Consider the following 23,379-nt stretch of genomic DNA (forward strand, 5'->3'; position numbering starts at 1 on the left):
AAAGGAAAAGGAGCTATAGGAGAGTTATCAAAAGAAGTAGTTCTCGATCTCATTGCTTCAAGTGCCATGGTTACGGTCACTTTGCTGCACAATGCCCCAACCGATCATTATTCGTAGAAGAATTAGAAGGAGAAACTCTAGAAAATATGGAGGAGAAGTTTATGAAGCTGATCCAGATTTAGCCGAGCAATTTGAGAGTACTGAGGACATCCTAGGTTATGCCACACCTGAGTCAGACCTTAGGCTTGGAGTCGTTAGGTATGTCCTAGCCCAAACTAAGGAAAGTGAAGACTGGCATAGGACCTCTATTTTTCATACCTTCATAAAATTTGATGATAAAATTTGTAAGGTGATCATTGATAGCGGTAGCTGTATCAACGCCATCTCCACCGACACGGTTAAGCGATTAGGATTAACTCCTGTAGATCATCCCAGTCCATACCGTGTGTCTTGGATTGATTCCTCCTCTATTCTCATCAAATTTAGATGCCGTGTGCCCATCCAGCTTCATTCCTATCAGGATCATGTGTGGTGCGATGTCTTACCCATGGAAGTCGGAAGTATCATATTAGGTCGGTCTTGGCTATTCGACAATGATGTTACGATTTATGGCCGTACCAACTCCTGTAGCTTTACTCATCAGGGTAAGAAGATCACGATTAATCCTTCCCCACCTAAGGCTACTAATAGAAAAATAGGCGATGGACCAAAAGAAAATCTTAAGAAGAAAAGCCTCAATCTGATAGGTGCTAAAGAATTAGAGACGATCATGAGTGAAGGATCACCAGTTTGGATGCTTGTTGCTAGAGAAATTTGTGAGGATTCTAAGGTAGATTATCTTAAGGAAGTAGCTAGCCTTCTTACTGAGTTTCATGATGTCTTTCTGAGGATCTTCCAGATTACTTACCGCCTATGAGAAACATTCAACATGCCATTGATTTAGTTCCTGGATCTACCCTACCCAACTTGCCCCACTATAGGTTGAACCCTAATGAGCATGCCGAGCTACAAAGACAAGTTGGAGAGTTGATAAAAAAAGAATTTGTGAGGGAGAGTTTGAGTCCTTGCGCAGTTCCTGCACTACTGACTCCAAAGAAGGATGGTACATGGAGGATGTGCATAGATAGCCGTGCCATTAATAAGATCACCATTAAGTATCGCTTTTCCATTCCTAGATTAGATGACATGTTGATATGATGGCCGGATCCACTATCTTTTCTAAGATCGATCTTAAGAGTGGTTACCATCAAGTAAGGATTAGACCGGGAGATGAGTGGAAAACTGCTTTCAAGACAAAAAATGGTTTATATGAGTGGATGGTGATGCCATTTGGATTATCTAATACCCCTAGTACCTTCATGAGGTTGATGACCCAAGTACTACGACCATTTATAGGAGTATTTGTAGTCGTATATTTTGATGAATTTTGATCTATAGTCGAACTAGGGAAGACCATTTAGATCACCTCCAAAGAGTGTGTCAAGTTCTTAAAACAGAAAGCTTGTATGCTAATCCTAAGAAGTACGCTTTTATGACAGACCATATCATTTTTTAGGTTTTGTTGTTACCCCCAATGGTGTATCTGCTGATCCTGAAAAGATTAGAGCAATAGTTGAGTGGCCGGTGCCCAAGAGTGTGCATGACGTGCAGAGTTTTCATGGATTAGCAACCTTTTATCGTAGGTTCATAAAAGGGTTTAGCACCATAGTCGCTCCCATCACTGACTGCATTAGAAAAAAAATTTCGAATGGACTAGGACAGCCAATAGAGCCTTTCTAGACATTAAGGACAAGATGACTCATGCCTCAATCTTACGTCTCCTTGATTTTTCTAAGGTTTTTGAAGTAGCGTGCGATGCATCTGGAGTTGGGATTGGTGGTGTCCTTAGTCAAGAAGGTCATCCGGTAGCATACTTTAGCGAGAAACTTAACGATTCTAAACTCAAGTATTCTACCTATGATAAGGAGTTTTATGCGTAATTCAAGCTTTAAGATATTGGAGGCATTACCTACTACCGCAAGAATTTATTTTGTACTCTGATCATGAGGCCCTTAGATTCCTGAATTCTCAAAAGAAATTGAATCATAGACACGGTAGGTGGGTCGAGTTTTTGCAAGCCTATACTTTTATTTTGAAACACCGTGCAGGTGTAGAGAATCGTGCTGCTGATGCCCTGAGTCGTCGTCATACTTTGCTGTCCACCGTTAGTATAGAAGTTGTTGGTTTTGATAAGGTTAAAGAAAATTATGAGGAGTGTCCAGATTTTGGTGACATACTTACCGCTTTACGTAAGGGGCCATCTAGAGAACGTAGTGGATATACCCTTCAGGATGGTTACCTATTTAGAGAAACTAGGCTGTGTATCCCCCGTACATCTTTAAGAGATTTTTTAGTTTGAGAATTACATGCTGGAGGATTAGCTGGACACTTTGGCAGGAATAAAACTATAGAGTTGGTAGAAGCCCAGTTCTTTTGGCCAAGCTTGAAAAGAGATGTCGTCCGAATTGTTGCCCAATGTAGAACATGTGCCGTGGCCAAGCAGAGAAAATAAAACACCGGCTTATATACACCCTTATCTATACCAGACTGTCCTTGGCAAGATGTTAGTATGGATTTTATTTTGGGATTACCTAGGACAGTTAGGAAGCATGATTCTATTCTAGTGGTTGTAGATAGATTTTCAAAAATGGCTCATTTCTTGCTCTGTTGCCAAACGTCTGATGCGTCGAAAGTTGCAAGGATATACTTTGATGAGATTGTTAGACTACATGGATTGCCTAAAACCATTATTTCTGATAGGGATGTTAGATTTATGAGCTACTTTTGGAAAACCTATGGCATCTTTTAGGCACAAAACTAAAGTTTTCTTCTGCCTATCATCCGCAAACAGACGGTCAGACCGAAGTGGTTAATAGAAGTCTTGGAAATCTTTTGCGTTGCTTGATTGGGGAACATATGGGTAATGGGATCTTTTGCTGCCCCGAGCCGAATTTGCATATAATAGCTCTGTTAATAGGTCCATTGGCATGAGTCCTTTTGAAGTAGTTCATGGATATCAACCTAGAAAACCAATAGACCTCTTCCCACTACCTATGCATGCTAGATTTCCGAATCTGCAGAGTCATTTGCACAGCATGTCAAGAGTCTGCATAAAGAGATCAGTAAAAAAATTAGTATGAGTAATAAAGTTTATAAACAGAATGCAGATTCTCATCGACGTGTTCAAGAGTTTGCAGAGGGAGACTATGTGATGGTTCGATTGAAGCCTGAACGGTTTCTCCCCAGAACCGTGAAGAAATTACATGCCCGAGGAGCAGGTCCGTTTAAGATCATAAAGAAAATCGGATCAAATGCGTATGTTGTGGACCTACCTTCTGATTTTGGAATTAGCTCTACTTTTAACATTACAGATCTTGTCGCCTATAAAAAACCAACTCGGATACCTAGTGAGCCATTTGAGCCTGAACCAACCTTTGAGAGCGAACCTATCCCTGAGTGTCCACCAGCCAAAATGTCAGCAAAACACGATCAGATTGAGAGAATTTTGGATGAGCAGATCCTTTCCACCCGGAGTCGAGGCTATCAGCGGTATCTGGTCAGATGGCAAGGTCGATCGGAGTCTGAAGATACCTGGATCACTCGAGAAGAGCTGCAACGCATTGATCCCGATCTACTTGAGCGTCACCAGAGCGGAATTGACCCACACTCGACAGGGTCGAGTTCTTCCCACCCCGGGAGAATTGGTGCGGACACCAGAGCCATCAAAAATCGACAACATGATTTAAGTTCGATTTGGATCGAAGAAGCATCATTAAATTGATTCTACTTCAGTTATTTATTTTCAGTCAATAAATTTTAATGCATTTGGCTTTGGGTCCATATGGCCATACTTGGATTTGTCCAAGTCACCTTTGGAGCCACCACTCTCCACATGCCAAGAGAAGAAATATGCATGCCAGCATGTGCCGTGCTCATGCCAAGTTGTGTCAAGCATCAAGCACCCACATGGAGTTCCATTTCTTCCTTAGAATTCCTTAAGAGTTCTTGGCTACTTACTTATTTTGTTGAAGGTTGATTTCTTTCCTATGGTAGATTATAATGCTTTACTTTTTTGTGGAGGGTTGATTTCTTCCTTGTAAAGATAAGAGATTCCTAAACAAACAGGACCCTTAGAGTCCTATATAAATCCTTGTATCTTTCATGAAAAAAGACAATGAATGATTTTACAAACTCCACAAATACTTGTGTCAATCGCTCCGAGAGGGAGAGGGTGTGAGACCCAAAATCGCCCCACAAGGGGAGGGTGTGAGGCCCACTTTCTATCCTATTCCTTCTACTTAAGATTCAGTGTTCCTACGACTTTGATCGACTCCACCATCTACCCACGCAAGCCTATTCCGTCAAGAGAAGATCTGTCTCATCCAGAATTTTTATCTGTCGTGCTGAGAGAAGGAGTGATTTCTTATTCTACAGATCATATGCTGTCAAGGACCTTCGTTCCTTAACAGTTGATCTTTGATTTTTTTTTTAATCCGATGTTGGTAAAGACCTAGTTCTTTATCGATGGATCTGTTTGGTTAAAAGATTAAGAGCCCTAATCAGAGTAGTTTCTTAACTACCACGATCCGGATTCTTATCATCTTCTTGGATTTTCTCACGGGTTTAATGTTTTATTTTCTCTCGTTCCATTCTTATTTCTTTTTTTGTATTTACTCATGAGCATGTTTAATTTCTGCTATCTGTTTATGAAATTTTCTATTGCTAATTGTTTACTGATCTCTCGAATGGCATTCGTCTGTATCATTTAGATTGATCTCGCTTTAGTCTCGTATCAATCAATCATGCCTCCTGAGCAGAGTATAGGCAACTATACTGTCTGTCCTGAAAATAATGAGCCCCTGGCCGGATGTGATTTGTTGTTGATGAACAGAAGAGAGCTTGATTATTAGGATTGATTTTCTTTTTAGGATTGTCCCGCATCACCAATAGATCTCATCCCACTACCCATGCATGCTAGGATTTTCGAATCTGTAGAGTCATTTGCACAACATGTCAAGAGTCTGCATAAAGAGATCAGTAAAAAAATTAGTATGAGTAATAAAGTTTATAAACAGAATGCAGATTCTCATCGACGTGTTCAAGAGTTTGCAGAGGGAGACTATGTGATGGTTCGATTGAGGCCTGAACGGTTTTCCCCCGGAACCGTGAAAAAGTTACATGCCCGAGGAACAGATCCATTTAAGATCATAAAGAAAATCAGATCAAATGCATATGTTGTGGACCTACCTTCTGATTTTGGAATTAGCTCTACTTTTAACATTATAGATCTTGTCGCCTATAAAAAATCAATTCGGATACCTAGTGAGCCATTTGAGCCTGAACCAACCTTTTAGAGCGAACCTATCCCTGAGTGTCCACTAGCCAAAATGTCAGCAAAATACGATCAGATTGAGAGAATTTTGGATGAGCAGATCCTTTCCATCCGGAGTCGAGGCTATCAGCGGTATCTGATCAGATGGCGAGGTCGATCGGAGTCTGAAGATACCTGAATCACTTGAGAAGAGCTGCAATGCATTGATCCCTATCTACTTGAGCGTCATCAGAGCGGAATCGACCCACACTCGATAGGGTCGAATTTTTTCCACCTCGGGAGAATTGGTGCGGACACCAGAGCTATCAAAAATCAGCAACATAATTTAAGGCCATACTTGGATTTGTCCACGTCACCTTTGGAGCCACCACTCTCCACATGCCAAGAGAAGAAATATGCATGCCAGCATGTGCCATGCTCATGTCAAGTTGTGTCAAGCATCAAGCACCCACATGGAGTTTCATTTCTTCCTTAGAATTTCTGAAGAGTTCTTGGCTACTTACTTATTTTGTTGAAGGCTGATTTCTTTCCTATGATAGATTATAATGCTTTACTTTTTTATGGAGGGTTGATTTCTTCCTTGTAAAGATAAGAGATTCCTAAACAAACAGGACCCTTAGAGTCCTATAAAAATTCTTGTATCTTTCATAAAAAAATAATGAATGATTTTACAAACTCCACAAATACTTGTGTCAATTGCTCCAAGAGGGAGAGGGTGTGAGACCCAAAATCGCCCTACAAGGGGAGGGTGTGAGGTCCACTTTCTATCCTATTCCTTCTACTTAAGATTCAGTGTTCCTGTGACTCTGATCGACTCCACCATCTACCCACGCAAGCCTATTCCGTTAAGAGAAGATCTGTCTCCTTCAGAATTTTCATCTATCGTGCTAAGAGAAGGAGTGATTTCTTATTCTACAGATCATATGCTGTCAAGGACCTTCGTTCCTTAACAGTTGATCTTTAATTTTTTTTTAATCCGATGTTGGTAAAGACCTAGTTCTTTATCGATGGATCTGTTTGGTTAAAAGATTAAGAGTCCTAATCAGAGTAGTTTCTTAACTACCACGATCTGGATTCTTATCATCTTTTTGGATTTTCTCACGGGTTTAATATTTTATTTTCTCTCGTTCCATTCTTATTTCTTTTTTTGCATTTACTCGTGAGCATGTTTAATTTCTGCTATCTGTTTATGAAAATTTCTATTGCTAATTATTTACTGATCTCTCGAATGGCATTCGTCTGTATCATTTAGATTGATCTCACTTTAGTCTCGTATCAATCAATCACACCTCCTAAGCAGAGTATAGGCAACTATACTGTCTGTCCTGAGAATAATGAGCCCCTGACTGGACGTGATTTGTTGTTGATGAACAGAAGAGAGCTTGATCATTAGGATTGATTTTTTTTCTCTCTTCTTTAGGGTTGTCCCGCATCAATAATGCCCTTAGAGAGAGGCCAATGTAAGTCCATATTATTATGATAAGATAAATGAGCTGCAATAAAGCCAGAATATCTACTGAGACAAGATAAAGCCATAAGCACTTTGGAGATATGTTGAACTATGGTGATAACATCTTTTAGAGATAGACCAAGATATGATCTAAATGTCATAAAGAAATTGACTAAAATAATACTTTTCAAATAAGTCGAGTTATTTTTGTAGAGGTCGGAAAGATATAATTATAACTCTATAAAAAGAAGGGTTAGAATTCCATAAGAATATAGCCAAAACTCTATAGAAGTAGGGAGGTCAAGATAGCAAAATCTGATCCTCAGTAGCCATTCCATTTTTCTCCATAGTACATGTCTGAGGTTGAGAATGAAATCATCGGTCTTTGGGGGCCATCGGCATTTAATCAATTGGGTTGTTTTAGATAGCTGGTACCTGAGTGATCAGGCCAAGTGTGCTTCCTCCAATCCAAGCTTAGTTTATGCTAGAACTTTTCATCTCAGAGATCCCAAAGATTGGTCCCTAGGATGTCTTCTCAATCCAATCCAATTGGAACTTTCATACTAGAGGTCCTATGGATTGGTCCCTGAGGTGTCTCCTTGGCCTAGTCTAGCTAAGACATTTAATCTTAGAAGTTCCAAGGATTGGTCTATGGGGTATCTTCTCAACCAAGTCTAGATGGAACTTTTTATCATGGAGGCCCTAGGAATTGATCTTCAAGGTATCTCCTTGGCTCAGTCTAGCTAGAACCTTTTATCCTAAAGGTCCTAAGGATTGGTCCTCGAAATATCTGCTCAATCCAATCTAGCTGGGACTTTGTGGAATGTTGTTTAGGAGAAAAGGTGAAACATGATTTCATTAATTGCTAAGAACAAAAGATACAAAATTTAATATTACAGTTCTTACTATGGTCCATCCTGGGATTGCTAGAGCTCGGTTATTCAGTGCTCTTCTCGTCTGATGACCTTAGCTTATTGGGCCTGGTTGTGGTGCTCAAGTCATTTGGTCATCGGTCTTCTAAGCTAAAAAGCATGTTCCTCTTGTCGTAGCTCCTCCATAGATTGATGCAACCATCTAAGTGAGTGGTTTGTTACTGTCCTGTCTATCTAAGGTTCGCTTGTTTTTATTGGTGCTCCAATCCTCATTCCATAGATAGAAGCATTGCTTGATATCGTGTTTGTTGTCCATATAGAATCGATGGTATCTATTCAAGTCTCTTTTATTAGTAGGGATCTTTATCCTTTGAGGCTAACATGGATACTCTTGGTCTCAAATCTCCATCAAGATCCAAGTCCTCAGAGCATTGAGGGGAGTATACCCCTCAAACTCTTAAGGTAGACTCTAAGGTCACATGGCGCTTCTTGCTTAATTGTGCCTTTTGCTTCGCTCATCCTTTTTCTTGTGATTTTGATGTTTTCGACCATTCCCTCCTCCTACCATCTCTTTCCGATCAGCTATGTCTTCCTTAGCATGTATTTATCCTCCTGGGATAGGAGTTTGGTCAAATCCTTTGGAGGATTTTTTTTTGAGCAAAAAACTGAAATGTGAACTCTTCAACACATTCATCATCATGGCTACTGTGATAAAATGATCTAACTCACAACCTCCAACACTTAGTATTGAACCACTTGATATAACTTTGGAGGGAGAGTATCTTCTCTCTACTTGATAAAAAAAAATAGGATGATCAAAGTTTTTCTTCGCCTCTTGCTATTGATAAAGTGGCTAACAAATTAGTGACTAAGCTAGATGAAGGAGCTGATAGAGCATATTCAAGGCTCGATTACTAGAGTCAAGCAGCCTTCTTGCAAGTGGTTGGAAAAATCTAGCACATTATGGTATTAGTGGCTCCTTGCATTAGCATAAGAGCTTTGAAGCTCTTAAGATAGTCCATCAAATCTGTGGTACCATTATAAAGTTTGAATTGAGGCACCTTAAGCCTTTTTGGCAAGGGCTTCTCCATGATCTCTTTGGTGAAGGGAGGTTCATTCATTATCTCCAACTCATCTCTTGTTTCAACCTTCTACCCTTGTAGGGCCTTGATCTTGTTATATATCTCTTTGATCTTGCTATTGGGGTCAGGCACCCATCTAGAGATTTTTTTCGGCTCATGTAGGTGGAATCATTGGAGTTGGAACTTATTTTGGAGAGAAATTAGAACAATCTTGTCTCTATGCCTTCTCAAGGCCCTTGGGGCAAAAATAGCTGCTATTTTGCATCATGCTACACAGGTGTTTCGGCTGGCTAGTAAAATGATTGACGATCCATTGTTGTAAGTCCTGCATCATAGTTGTAAGGGCTTACATCTACTGGATAAGCAAGTTGAATTATTTGGCATCAATAGCTCCTATGATTAGTTGAGGGGGTTGAGATCGTGTGGAGTTGTGCAGGGAGCCATTAAACTCTAGTTGGGTAACTCTTCAATGGTTGTTTCTTTTAAGCTTCATAGATTTTTTCCTTTCCCACTGATGATGTCAAACTATTGCTATCGATCTCGAGGTTGATTATGTGAGTTACTTTCGTGAATCTACAAGGCAGCAAATGAGATCAAAGAGCTTGTTGGATTGACTTCGACTGAGCCCTGTGATGCTTAAGTCATAGACTTTTTTTTTGAGTAGAAGATGAGCAAGAAGATAGAGAGAATAAGGAGCTTAGTAGTAACAATTGTAATAGTGAAAGTATTAGGGGATACATGTATTATCGGATTTGTATGTTTCTTACAATAGCTCATAGCCTCTTTATAACTGCAATTCTAAATCTTATAAAAATCATAGTGCAATAGCTTGGAGTTGTGCTGTATCATGTAGGATTGCATCATAACCACTAGAAGATTTAGTGTAACCATGGGAGGCTATTATAGTAATCTTTATCTCTGGCTTGATGGAGGAAATATCCTTCTACACAAGGTGGGTAAATCATTAGTCGAGTTGAGAAGATTCAAGTTAGTTTGGGGTAGGCATTGAGTTGGAAGAGTGTTCATTCGAGCAATAAAGTTTCTCCTTGGATGACATATGGCTTTGGAGATCTTCTAGTCTGCTTGTTCAAGTTCTTCGACCTGGTTAAGGTAGGCTTGGTTCAGTCACGTGGAATGCCACATTAATTTTGACTTGGACCAATCAAGTTATGCTACGTCACCGGCTCATTTTCCACCATAATAACATATATAGATTGGATCACCCTCCAAATTATAGCATTCGTGGTAGCTCTACAAGCCATAGAAATGATGGTATTTTGCTGGCTATAGATGCCACTAAAAGTTCGTCAAACTTGCCGCTAAATCTTTATATAGATTGAAAGATTGAGGCATATACAAGTCTATCAGCGCAATCTGGAATCCAGAAAAAAGAAATTATAAATCTTGCTAACCAGCATGAAAAAAGTGCTACTTCATTGGCTGCTAAGCTACATTAAAGTAGAGTTCCCAATAAATTAAGTTGTTGGTATTCTCCCTTCATGTCAGTGTTATCGGATGTCTGAAGAGATCGCATTAGAATTCTTGCTGTTTTTAGTTCCTTACACATGCTCGTTTTCATTGCCATCTATAATTATGAATTTCTTTAATTGATCTACACTATTTGTACTTGCCTCAATGGTGCTTCATGTGATCATATCAATACTATAATACCAAATCCTATCAGAATTCTATTGTTAAGCAAGTTTAGGGGCTGGAGTAATAAGATGGATGGCTCTCGGAAGTTCTTGTATTGCAACATCTCTTTTTAATATCTTTCTTGGCCTTTTGGCTCAAGATCAAGGATAGTCCACGAAAAAAACTTCGTTGCAATGGTGATACCACGTCAAATTTACCACAACCTAATGAGAATACCTGTATTTCATCGATTACCATGTATTTTACCGATTCCTGTGATGATACCCCACACTACCCCACCGATTCTCGACTTTTGATAGGGTTGTTTCAAGTTTGACATGGTATCATCGTTGCAACAAAAATCTTCTCATAGTTCACCCTATTATAATTATGTTAGGATGCATTGGATTATTAATTGATACACACTTAGCTCCTTGTCTGTCTTGCCCGACGCATTGTGTTTAGCGTTTGCACTGGTCTTGGCTTAATAAGTGGAGCTATCAGTCTCAACTTATTAACAAGCAGCGCTCATGCCTCAACTTTCCAGCTGTTGACATAAAAGTAAAGTCAAGCATGAATTTTTTTGGCTAACGGAGAACATGATACTCTCTCTCTCTCTCTCTCTCTCTCTCTTCTTGCTTTTTTTTTTTTTTTTGTTTTGGTGGAAGGAAAAAGATGCTAGGGCTGATATCAGGCTCAACTAAGCTCAGTTTATTAGGAAACTAGTTTGGCCATTTATAACTGAGCTCTACTCAAGCTTAAGCATCTCTCGGATATGGGAAGTTAGGTCTGAACATCCCAAAGCTTGGTTTTGGTGATGACAATTAACCGACGTTAAATCCTATTACTTGCGAAGGAACAAATATCGACAAAATCTTCAAGGTAGATAGCATGACTGGTGAAACAACCTGAGACTTATCTTGTATGCATATTATATGAAGACATTCTTGTAGCAAAAAAAAACAAAAGAAACCAAACATTCTCCTTATCTTTCATGGGGTCAGAGAAATCTGCACCATTCAGATATAAAATGATCAATGTGTTCACAACAATAATCCTTTCTTATAAATGCATGAATTAACTCTCTCTCTCTCTCTCACTCAGAGACAATTCTATGCGAGTGAATCAGCTACCATGGTCGGCATATAAATGGAGCCACACAAGCACACCACGACAACCAGAGGCAAATGCTAGTTATGGTCCCAAGAACCCGAAGGGCAACCCTTACCGGCTAATAGAAAGATTTAGAGCTCCATTTCAAGAACATTACCCATTTGGCCTTAGGCATGGACAGGGTAAAAGGAGGCAAAATAATTGTAAAGAGCTGGAATGAAAGAGACCCAGCACCCCTGCATGCCATTGAGGCCAAACAGTACTTATTTCAGCATTGTTTTTAGGTGGCTTTGTGAGCCCCACAGCTTTTGTATATCACAAATGACAAAAACCACATGATACAAGTATTTAGTTTTTCCTTGCAAGCGCAGAACTCTAGCATCACTCACAAACAAAACAATAATTTAACTGGATATACACTTGCTAAGGATGAAATCCACCAGATGGTTTCCTGCACAGACTTTCGCAGATTATGATGTATATATAAGTACCAAGCCAGAAGAGAGCATCATAAATTTTAGAAAGACCATAGCCATAACCACAACTTTTGGGTTCTTGTTTTGCTTACAGTATGGAAAATCACTAAATAAATATCAGTTCCGAATTCACTAAAACTAGAAAGACCTTTTTATACCATATGTTTCTCCAAGGTACTAATTTATTTGCGGCTGACCTAAATATCCACAATATTTTATCAAGAAAAACCATTCACTTTTAAATGGTCATTCTCACCAGCTTCTTGATGTTGGACTAATGTAACCACCAACTACTTTCTGAATCCTGCATGTTTGCTGACTTCATTCCTCCCTATATAACCTTTTCTTTTCTGAGGCATCACCGAAATCATGCTTCTTTGATAACAGTGAAGTTTGGACCTTTTTTAGCTGTATTTGTATCATTACTTCAACCTTCTCCAAAAGTAACTTGCAGAGAAGCATCTGTTCTTCTGACTGTTGGGTATGTGACCGGCTAGGACCTTATCAGTTAAGTTAGCAGATGAAACTGTCTCTATCTAACTGGAGAACAAACTCTTTATATGACTGCAGAAATGCTGCTTTCCACTGGTGGTGATGCAAATGGGCTCTCTGGAAGATCAATTTGGCTGCTGCTGCAAACGACGAGTACCCAAAATCCATTAACTTATTTTCAGTAGAAGATCCTAATCAATTATTGTGATGATGATCCTCCATGACAAAGAAATAAATAAAGAAAATTATTAATAAGAACGCAATTGCATTGCTATTGTGGAGAACTCTTTGGAAAAGTGGCTGAATGAACCTGCTAAACGCAAATTAAATGATAGAACCTTAAAGTTTTTTAACCTGAAAGTTAACTTTTTTCCACCATAATCAAATTTTCCACCACCCTTCATTGCAACCAAGTAGAACCAGTTTCTATGCAAGGTGATTGAAGGCAACAAGCTATCTTCTCAAATAAATTCCTCCCTTGTTATTTTCTCTTGTTTGCTGGCATACTGGTTCTACTTCGTTGTAATATAAAATATTGGAGTTATCAACACATGGGTGGAAAATGAACAAATTCAAAATTTGATTGTGGCATAGTAACAAGTATAACTTATGTTTAAGGAACCAATTCTATAAAAATGTAGTTAAGAATAAATACAAGCTTCTAATTTGGAGGCAGTTACTATTTTTTCCTAAGCAAATCAACTGCTTCAGCTTACCTTCCCTGCTCACCATTACCGTTGCTTAAATGCTTGCTTTTATTATCACTCGTGGATTCATTGTTCAGAGCATCAAGCATATGGCTGAAATGATCTGCCATCAGGAAATTATTTTGACCTGGACCAACATTGAGATGACAATTGTCATGTGCACAAGACAAATCCAAAAATAAGAACATTTCTTCTTCAATCAGGAAAAATTCACCAGACCTTCTGAGACTTCAAATGCCTCCATTTTACTTAAGTAGGAGAATTGAGAGTGTGGTTTGATGGCTAAGTTGAGCTCAGAGAGATGCCTTCTCTCAAGTTCAGCCAATTTTTCCTGTTCCTCCATCTGCTGCCTTCTGATTAATCTGGATCTACCAGATTCCCTTTGCACTAATAAGAAAAGGAAATGATATTTAATGAATTTTGAAATGAAGAAATTCCTAATATAAAAAGAAGGGACTTATGAGACAAAATAAAATGACAAAGATATATATTGCTTTTAGGAAAGGTCCACCCACTTGCATGGAGCACAGGATCCATTTCAACATAGTGAGGATGATAAATTGCAGGCTCAACTTTCTCCAAATAGTTTCTGCAATGCAAAAAAAAAAAAAAAAAAAGAAAAGAAAAACATTTTGGCATCACCCATGATGAAATCTAAAATTAAAATAAAAGGCTGCATTTGTGTGTGTCGCTCTATGTGCTATATACGTGTCATCATTACATGATGTTTTACACAGCTATTTAAAGAGTTTAAACTAAGTGGACCTATTAGGATGAAACATCCCAGCACCAAAAAGAATAGCCAGAGCAGAAATGATAATAGATATTGTGCCACCATCAAACAATCAAACTCATATATGTAGCTGGATTCACTGCATAGGAAAAAAGAAAAATACTAATAGGAAAAAACTGCATGCAGTTTTGCCACAATGATTAGTTGAAGGAAACCATGTTAGGGGCCATGCATATATGCCTGGATTGCGCAATTACAATGGGCCACTTTAAGAAAAGACCCAAATCAGACTAACCAAATTACATCACACACCCCCCCCACCTCTTTGTCTTTCTTGCTTATAATAAGTTTTGAATCTCTCTTTTTTGAAGTTTCATAAATCCAAGCATCTATGAGATCATTCTGTTATCCACTTAAATCAACAAGTCAAATATGTAAATTAATATATTTTACTATCCAACTCTAGCTTTTCCAGTTGCAGTTAAACCACCCTAGAAAGCAGACACTGAATTTCTAATGTACTGGCTTGCAGTACATAGGGCCTTGAGAATCGTAACCGCTCCATGATAACCTTTTAATGCACCACTAAGCTCATAACGGCAAAAATGAATCTCCATATATTGCAAACCAGCCTAAAGCAGAAACCCAGGTATCCACTTCAGAGCGAACCTCGACTGCACCCAGCATTTTGGTGCCAAGGTTTGAGATTTCAATTGAAACCTATCCATTTCGGACAAACCAGTCCAAAACTAATTGAAATTTTTAGGTTTCCAGTTTCAAACTTGACCAGAACTGATGGTTTTTGATTTTATTTCTGTTTCACAAGCAAACACACACATACACACAAAGAGAGACCAAAACTGATGGCTTTTGATTTTATTTCTGTTTCACAAGTAAACACACATGCACCCACGCATGCATGCACACACACGCACAGAGATACATACATACATACATACATACATATATATATATAAATAAATAAATATATATATATATAGAGAGAGAGAGAGAGAGCGAGCGAGCCAGACTAGAATCAGGTCGACCAGATTTAGACTCAGATTTGGTCAGATCAAAACTCTATAATAAAGGTCCTACATAAATGATCCAAGTATTTGAATATGATCTACTACTTCAAAACTGCTTCCACACAAAAAATCATATGATTTGAAGACCTTTAACCTACGCATCAAGTAGTCAAAAATTGGACAGTCTAAATAAAATTAAATTAGATGTATTTTTTAATCACTTGATGCATAGACTAGGAGTCTTCAAATCATATAATTTTTGATGTGCAAGCAGTTTTGAGATAATAGATCACATCCAACAACTTGGATTATCGATGTACGACCCCTATTATCCAGTCTTGATTTGACCAGATCTGAGCCCAAATCCGATCGATCTTATCTAAGTCTGCCCCTATATATATATATATATATATATATATATATATATATAAGAGAGAGAGAGAGAGAGAGAGAGAGAGAGCTAGACTTGGCTACAGTTGCGTAGATCTCTACTCAGATCTCGTTGGACCTATAATGGATAACGAGGATCTCACATTAATAGTCCCAGCCATTAAGTGTGTGATCTACTACCTCTGAATTACTTATTTACCAAAAAACCATATGATATGGAGACCTCTAGCCTATGTATTAAGTAGTCAAAAATTGGACAACCTGAATAAAATTAAATTATATGTGTTTTTTGATCGCTTGATGCATAATAGGCTAAGGATCTCCAAATCACATAATTTTTGTTATATAAGCAATTTAGAGGCAGTAGATCACATCCAATGACTTGAATTATTGTTATGGGACCTCCATTATCCAATGTAGACCTAATCAGATTTGAGTGGACCACTCGAGTGTAGCCAAATCTAGTTCTATACATAATTTGCTAGTATTTTCTAAAATGCAGCATCGTTCAATATCACATTTATCTAAGGCTATAATGTTCTCATCAACCTTTTTTTACTAAGCTTTGTTATTAGAGGAGACAAAAAGATGCAATCTTGATCTGTGAACTAATTTGAAGGTATCACACCATTATGTGTTCCTATGATCTTACTTGCATACGTTTCCTTTTCCTCTTCTTTTAGCATAAAATTATACATTACAATGAAATAGCAAAATGAAATGGCTTTTTATTTGTATGTGTTTTTTCTTGCTTAGATGAGTTATTCTCATTAAATAAAATTAAAAAAATGCTCAAACAACTTTTTCCTTGGCTTCTCATTTAGATGAGTTATCATAATGAAATACAATTGAACATGGTTAGGCACATTTCTTTCTTTCTTAAACAGGTCATTAAAATGAAATAGAATAAAGTATGCTTAGATATAGTTTGATTAAAGGCAAAAATTAGAGTAAATATGTGAAAGCATTAAAAAATAAAAAAATTGTGCAAATTAGAAAAAAATAAAGAAAAGTGCAATATATAATGCATTAAAACAATTTACTTTCAACCTAAAACTCACCCAAACTATACAAACTGTGGTTTTAGACAAAACACAATAAAATGATGTTTAAAACTTTATCTTGAGTTTTTCTTCTTTTTGAACTTTTAGCACATTTTTGACCAGAATATGACAATTGGAGGGATATTGCCAAAACTATTGAAATTAAAACTCTACCAAGAGGCCCAAAATCAAAAGCCAGTTCTAGAACCTTGTTTGGTGCCCTATGCACCACAAGATTGATGGAACAGATAACTGGAACAGATTGCACGTTTTTAATTAAATAATAGTGCAACTTAAAATTCAAGGAAAATATTTGCATTTTACCACAGCCCAATAAACCAATTAAGTTAAACTGAAATATGAATGTCTCCAATTTTATCCCAATATCTGACTTGGTATAATTCAATTCTATTTTTGGAACATGAAGAAAGTCAAATCTTCTTGTTACAGGATCTTTACCTTCTTACTCAAGTATTAGTGTACTAATATACTTCTGGCACCTTCCCAGTGCTTTTAAAATTTTTTGAGAATCCCAATCTTTCCTTCGAAGTTGACATTATCATGATTCTGGCAAGTCACTAAAGAAATGGAGGTTTCTAATATTACTAGACACTCATTTGAAAACCGAGAAAGAAACACATTGACTTGAGACACATCTACAGAAAACTGGCTCAGCCAACAATTTGCACCTCTAAACTGCAAAAGAGACACATAGGCACACAACATAAACACCCAAATTAGAAGCTAGAAACAATCCAGCAAGCTTTCATGTTTATACCAAACACAGAAATCTAAATAGATAGTTCAAAACTTCACCTGAGGTGATGATCTTGTTCTTCAACTTTGCTAGACAGTCATACAAGAGCATCATCTCAGGCACTTGTATGACAGAAATGAGTGCACTATATAATGGTTGATTTTGTACTAACCAGGTCAAGATAAAACCCTGCTCCTTCTTTATGCTCTTTGTAGAACACATGTGCCACAAGAAATGTGAAAAAGGATGGGTAGACGTGTAACATAAAAAGGATACCAAGACATAGAATATAAACAAATGCTTGCCACGTCAATGGTAACAAAGTTGCAGACGACAACAACAATGCATGCAAATTTCCTTGAAATCTAGCTTGATATAACAGTGACAACAGAAAATCCAATAAAAGCAAAGTCAGAAGCCTTTTCAAAGGTTGCTCATGTAATGGTTTCAAGATTGAGAAAGTTTTTTGAGCAATGAGATTCAGCATTTATTTTTTTTTGACCAATGAGATTCAGAAAGTGGACGGCATGTTACCTACAAATCGTTACCTGTCAATGATCCTTGACTTCTCCTTGTATGGCTTAACTAGAACACGAGCACCAGAGATGTAATGGGGATTTCGCTTTGTCAATATTAGTTTCACAGTCTCTGGATACAGGAAGCTTACAAATCCAAACATGCGTTTCTCTTGGCAAGGAATTCTCACATCACGAACCGGCCCATATTGCCTGATAAATACAGGAGAAAAGAGAGCTACAGAGTGAGAAATGACAAAAACAACACACGAAACTCCTTTAATTTCACAATACTGCTTGGCATATAATTACTTGAAATAGTTTGAAACATCTTCCTCAGTGAAAGTGCTTTCTGCTGGAAATGTAAGATAAATCTGATGAGAGCTTGCAGGTGTTGTTCCAGGATCACCGTTCTCATTCCTGTACTCCATGTACCTTGGTGCATCCCCTTGTAATATTACTGAATGCTGCCCATGAGGCCTGCAACTCCAGAATAAACTTTAGCTAAGGAGGCAGGGATATTACATAAACTACCATCGAGGGTCCACTATATATCATTTTTGTGTGTGTGCCGATGCATATTTTTGATTGCTTGAAGAATAAAAGCCATGTGCATGCCCAACAGCCTAGGTACTGCCAGTATAATTCTGTGTGAGTGAGAGAGAGAGAGATTCCAGACCGCATATATGGGTTTTGCTATCCTTCAAATGTAAGTTAAACCAGGACAGCACAATCACAATCAGCTTAGTCTTCTTATGCTTTCATACACAAGAAAAGAGGCACAGGAAGTCCCCAAAGAAGTACATGTAAATACCTATCTATGAGTCGGATACTATTCTTCAAGCGAGCAAGCAACTTTGTCAAGCTGAAACCCGATTTCCCATGCCGGTGGCTTTCACTTAGGTACCCCTCTGCCTGAAGATTCCTACCATACTTCTCGAAATACAACAAAGGCAATGAAGCAATAGAAACAGGCATCCCTCTCCTTTCCTTCAAGAGCTCTGTCAGCTCCATTTCAAGCTTCTCCAGTGATCCATGTGAGACGCCATGGTCCTCACTTTCCATCTCATTCAGGTTCGGGCCATATATCTGGGATCGACCATCTGGGATGGAGTGACCATGAAAGTACCTACAGTTTGCACCATGCTTGCAGTATCCTTTGTAGAAGTAATGGCAAGCCTTGAAAGGAAATTCTAGGAAGTTGGGTGATCTCCCGCTGGTTCTAGAAGCCAGACCGTCCTCCTCATAGTAATAATTGCTAAGGTTCTCGGGTCCCATGGAGTGCACAGGATCCAGCTGCTCCTCAAATCCTGATAACCGAGCTTGGCTACGAAGAGCATAGTCGTCTCCGATGGAGCTAGAACTTGGATTGGGAGGGGCAAAATCTAGGTTGCGGATGGGAGGTGGCCGATCAGAAGCAAGCCGAGGCTCCAGGTAAGGGGCAGGGACACGAATAATAGTAGCAGGTGAAGGGAAGGGGCGTGGCCCGGCGGTGGAGAAAGAACCAAATGGGTATGCATGATCGGGAATCGATTGAGCCAAAATTGGCTTAGAACATAGCATGCTGAGCGTGGACTTCGCATCATCGATAATAGAATGGATTTCCTCATCAGGGCCTAAGGCTACCTGAATCATCTGCTGCTCACTGGGTGCCGTCAAGAAAAGGCACCCTAAGATTTTGATAGCATTCTCTGGCTCAAGCTTTCGAATTCTATCAAAGATGACCTTCGTCAGCTCAGAGAAATCCATTTCATCGTATTCCCGTCCCTTCCCTTGCACATGCAAAGTAGAGAAAAACCAAGAATTAACAAGTAAGTGTGGCTAAAATGTACCATACTAAGAAGAAAATAAAGAGGATGAGGGCCCATTAATTTGAATTCAAAATCCAAACACATGCAACAAGCAAATGGAACTGTTACTAAATTTCTTTGCAAAGATAAAGGATGAGAAAATTAATAAGAATATTTGCACAATGGTACTTCCCGCATTCCCTTTACCACTTACTTACCAATTACTTGAGTAACTTAGAACCGCCCCCCCCCCCCCCCCAAAAAAAAAAAAAAAAATTATATAAGACCAGAAGCGATGAACGCCCTAAGAGCATTTTACCAGTCACTGCACTTCGAGCCCAGATCGGGGGGGAACTGTGATCAACAGCAACAAAACCTAAAACACAGAAACAACTTCGCAATCATTTCAAACCTAGGAACAGAAAAGATACCCTCCGTTGTAACAAGCACCTCAAAATACAAAATTGATTCCAAGCAAAAAAAAATTGCTTCAAAAATCAACATTTCCCTTTCATTTTTCTTAAAAAAAAAAGAAATAGAGTATTTTTTAGGAAACGCTTCAAAATCACAACTTTACAAGAACTCTATTCAAGAAATAAAAAAAAAAAAACCATATATATATATATATATATATATATATAAAACAAAATTCGTGATTTCAAAAATAAAAGACATTAAAGCCGGTGATTTCAAAATCTACCCATCTCGAAAAGTTCTTCTTTTCTTTCCGTTTACCATTTAGGTTAAAAGGCGAAGCAGAAACACTCACTGCTCTTTCCCCACCAAAATAAAATCAATCAAAGCAATGCAAGCATAAGAAAAGGATCTTACTGTGCTCAAGTACGACTCCTTTTTGTGGCAGAGAGGAGAAATCAGCAGAGAGAGAAGGTGGGCGGCCTCTCAATCCATCTCCATGGCACTGAGGAGGACCCGAGTCCCGAGTCCATTCTCCCTCCCTCTCTCTCTCTCTCTAATCTCTGAGGGCATGCATTGCATCTGAAAAGCGCGAGAGCTGCCAAAGAGGAAGGATATGAAAAGCGCCCACGATGGAGGATATCAGTTTTTCATTTTTTTTTTAAAATTAATTCTTTAACAAACATATAGTTTCTATATTTAAAAATATATATATCTTAATTAAAAAATTTAAATACTATTGAACGACACATGAAAGATTTCTATGCGGATGGCACGACAGCCATCAATAGTTCCAAACCTAGGCACAAGCAACGGTTGATCCGAAGTCCACGTGGAAAGATCTATGCGGGTATTCCTGTGTGAAATTGGAAACCGTGTTTCCTTTTATTTTAGCATTATTCTTTTAACGTTCACTTTTTTTAACAGCAGAAGCGCACAGAATGTGGTTACCATTTTGGCTCTCTCTGTGCAGTCACGGGCTAAATTTTAAAATTTACGAACCTATGGACGCTGCGCGGCTTAGGAGAAATGACAAAATTACCCTTCACAAATCCCTCAGATCATGGGATTAGAGAATAAAAAAGGGAAAAAAATAAAGTAATTATAAGGATCAAGTGAGGGCGGTAAGAATCGAGGTGGGTATTTTTGGTAAAATGGAGAAAGTTAATGGCGAACGTTTCTCACGGCTGGAGGAGTGGGGTTACGATGGCCGGGTTCCAAGAAAACGCGGACACGTTGCGGGGATCCGTCGGAAAAAGAGCATTTTCTGTTACGTTTTCTTTCTTTCTGCTGCTTTTGGACTCGGAATCGATCAGCCGCTGGTGCTACGAAAGGCAGAACATCAGCACAGTTTTTTGGTTGAAAGAGTCAGTGGATGAGCAGGTGCAGCCAAAACACACAACAGCAGAGCATTGAGAATGCTACATTCAATTGATATATACCGAACGTCCTACATCCATACTATCTGTATACACACGCATACATACATACATATACATACATAATATATATATATGTATGTATGTATATGTATGTATGTATGCATGTGTATACAGATAGTATGGATGTAGGACGTTCGGTATATATATACACACACACACACACATACATATATACATACATACATACATGCATACATATATATATATATATACATACATATATATATATAGAGAGAGAGAAAGATGACTGAGCTCGGATTGATCGGACTTGAGCCTAAATTTGGTCAGGTCACTATAGGATCAGCACGAATCTTGATGCATCACTAAAAAGCTAATGGAGAGGGTTTGGAAGCCGTGTGGCTTAGTCAGCATTATTTTTTATTTTAAGAGAAGTAATAAATGAGGGATGGGACTACATTGGCTTTTGTTTCAATGAGTTAGTATTTGAGAATAAACAATGTCTTAATAGGGATGGGACTAGAAAAAAGAAGCTCTCTAGTTGTAAACTTTTTATTTGGATGAGATGGCATTTGAAATAATAAAAAAATATATGTTAATAGGGATGAGATCTCTTTCAAATAGTATTCTTTCCTCTCTCTCCTTCTGTTTCTTGCCGGCAGAAACTCCTCTCTCTTTCTCTCAGCATAAACACCTCACCAATAGAAACTTCTCTCCCTTCTCTCTTTCTCTTCGGTGCAAACATCTTACATTCTCTCTCTTTCCATCTTTGTCATTAGTATAAACTCCTCTAATTCTCTCTCTCTTGTAAGGTGATTGCAAACACCTCTCAATCTCTCTCTCTCTCCATCTGAAACTCTCTCTCCATTTCTCTCATCGGAATCATGACCCATCCTCTCATTCTCTCTCTCTCCCTCTCTTCTGCTTATCCCTCTCTCACCAAAATCATTTATCTGAGATATCTCTTTCCTCTCTCTTCATCTTGCCAAATGTTGGAATCTTTTATTCTCTACTAATTGAGTGCAAGGTATATTTTGATTATTATTACGTCATTAGAAGCTAAATATTTTATTAAGTGTATGAAATATGTATATGATATTTCAAAAAATAAGTATGAGATAATAAATAAAATTTCATAATATAATTTTATTTACCTATAGATGATCATACAACATTTTAATGACAGTTACTTGCTTATAATTAACGTTCTATATAAGCTAGTAGTTGCATATTTTAATAGCTACTTTTTGTATTAGGGACTGTATTTGATATTGAACCCTATATTAACATAGAAGAACAATATTCTCTATTAATTAAATCTTTTTATATTATTAGCCTTCATGATGTTACTAGTGTATGTTGAGAATGCTTATAATCTCCTTCTAACATTATGTCATCTTGGCCTACACAAGTAGTAAACTACTTTCAATATTTTTATTATTTATCTATTAAATAGAAACTCTTTGATTATGAGAACTCACATATAGTTTAATTTATCAGAGAGTGGATGGTTGGACTTTGGAATTTTAATCCATTGGATAAGGATTATATGCTTTTTGATTGTATTTTATTCTTGTACTATAATCTGTATTAGTCAAATATCTATTATTACTATTGTTGCGGGTGAAATTCTTCTTGGGCTGGAGATGCTGGAGCAAGATGATGTTCGGTGGGTCGACAGTGGCTGGACTTGCAAAAAAAGTCCCCATCGGAGTTGACCCTGGTGGAAACTCGTCGACGCTTAAGTTAGATTTTTCACAGCAGGTAAAAAAGAGCGAGTATTTATAAAAGAAATAGAAGGCATACCTGGAGGACCCTTGCTTACCTCTTTATATAGATGAAGTGGGAGCCTTTGGAGAGAGAGAGGGAGAAGATCGTAAAGGATCTTTTTACCCCTAATTATGTCTCTGAGCGGTGCCGTACCTGATTTTCTGACTTTCTTAAATATTGTCACTTCATAGCACGTGGGGGCCGCACTATAAGGGTAGGAGCCTCCTAACAAGGGCTGTCTATCTTATTTGAAGGGATGAAGTGACTGCACTGTAGGAAAGTCTCTAAGAGTCATCATGATAAGCTGTTGTCTTTAATGATCCGACTTGACAGCTGCTTGG

The 23,379-nt window shown here is 38.2% G+C and overlaps 1 protein-coding gene across 5 annotated transcripts; it reads right to left on the bottom strand.

The window, feature by feature from the left end:
* Nucleotides 1-12,026: 12,026 nt before the first annotated feature.
* Nucleotides 12,027-20,470, bottom strand: LOC105034249 (zinc finger CCCH domain-containing protein 18). Of its 5 annotated transcripts, none has more exons than XM_029261360.2 (9): nt 20,286-20,470; nt 19,774-19,830; nt 18,479-19,431; nt 17,977-18,144; nt 17,698-17,877; nt 13,714-13,787; nt 13,418-13,585; nt 13,208-13,325; nt 12,027-12,631 (listed from the first exon to the last, which is right to left on the bottom strand). In XM_029261360.2, exons 3-9 carry the CDS (start codon nt 19,411-19,413, stop codon nt 12,556-12,558), a joined length of 1,719 nt encoding a protein of 572 aa, XP_029117193.1. In that variant the 5' UTR covers nt 19,414-19,431; nt 19,774-19,830; nt 20,286-20,470; the 3' UTR covers nt 12,027-12,555. The 5 variants fall into 5 exon arrangements, with proteins under 5 accessions (XP_029117193.1, XP_010907626.1, XP_019703529.1 ...); XM_010909324.4 differs by having other exon boundaries at nt 18,479-19,436; XM_019847970.3 differs by lacking the exon at nt 19,774-19,830.
* Between the last annotated feature and the right edge of the window lie 2,909 nt (nt 20,471-23,379).

The sequence above is a fragment of the Elaeis guineensis genome, chromosome 2 (assembly GCF_000442705.2).
Source record: "Elaeis guineensis isolate ETL-2024a chromosome 2, EG11, whole genome shotgun sequence".
Taxonomy (NCBI): domain Eukaryota; kingdom Viridiplantae; phylum Streptophyta; class Magnoliopsida; order Arecales; family Arecaceae; genus Elaeis; species Elaeis guineensis.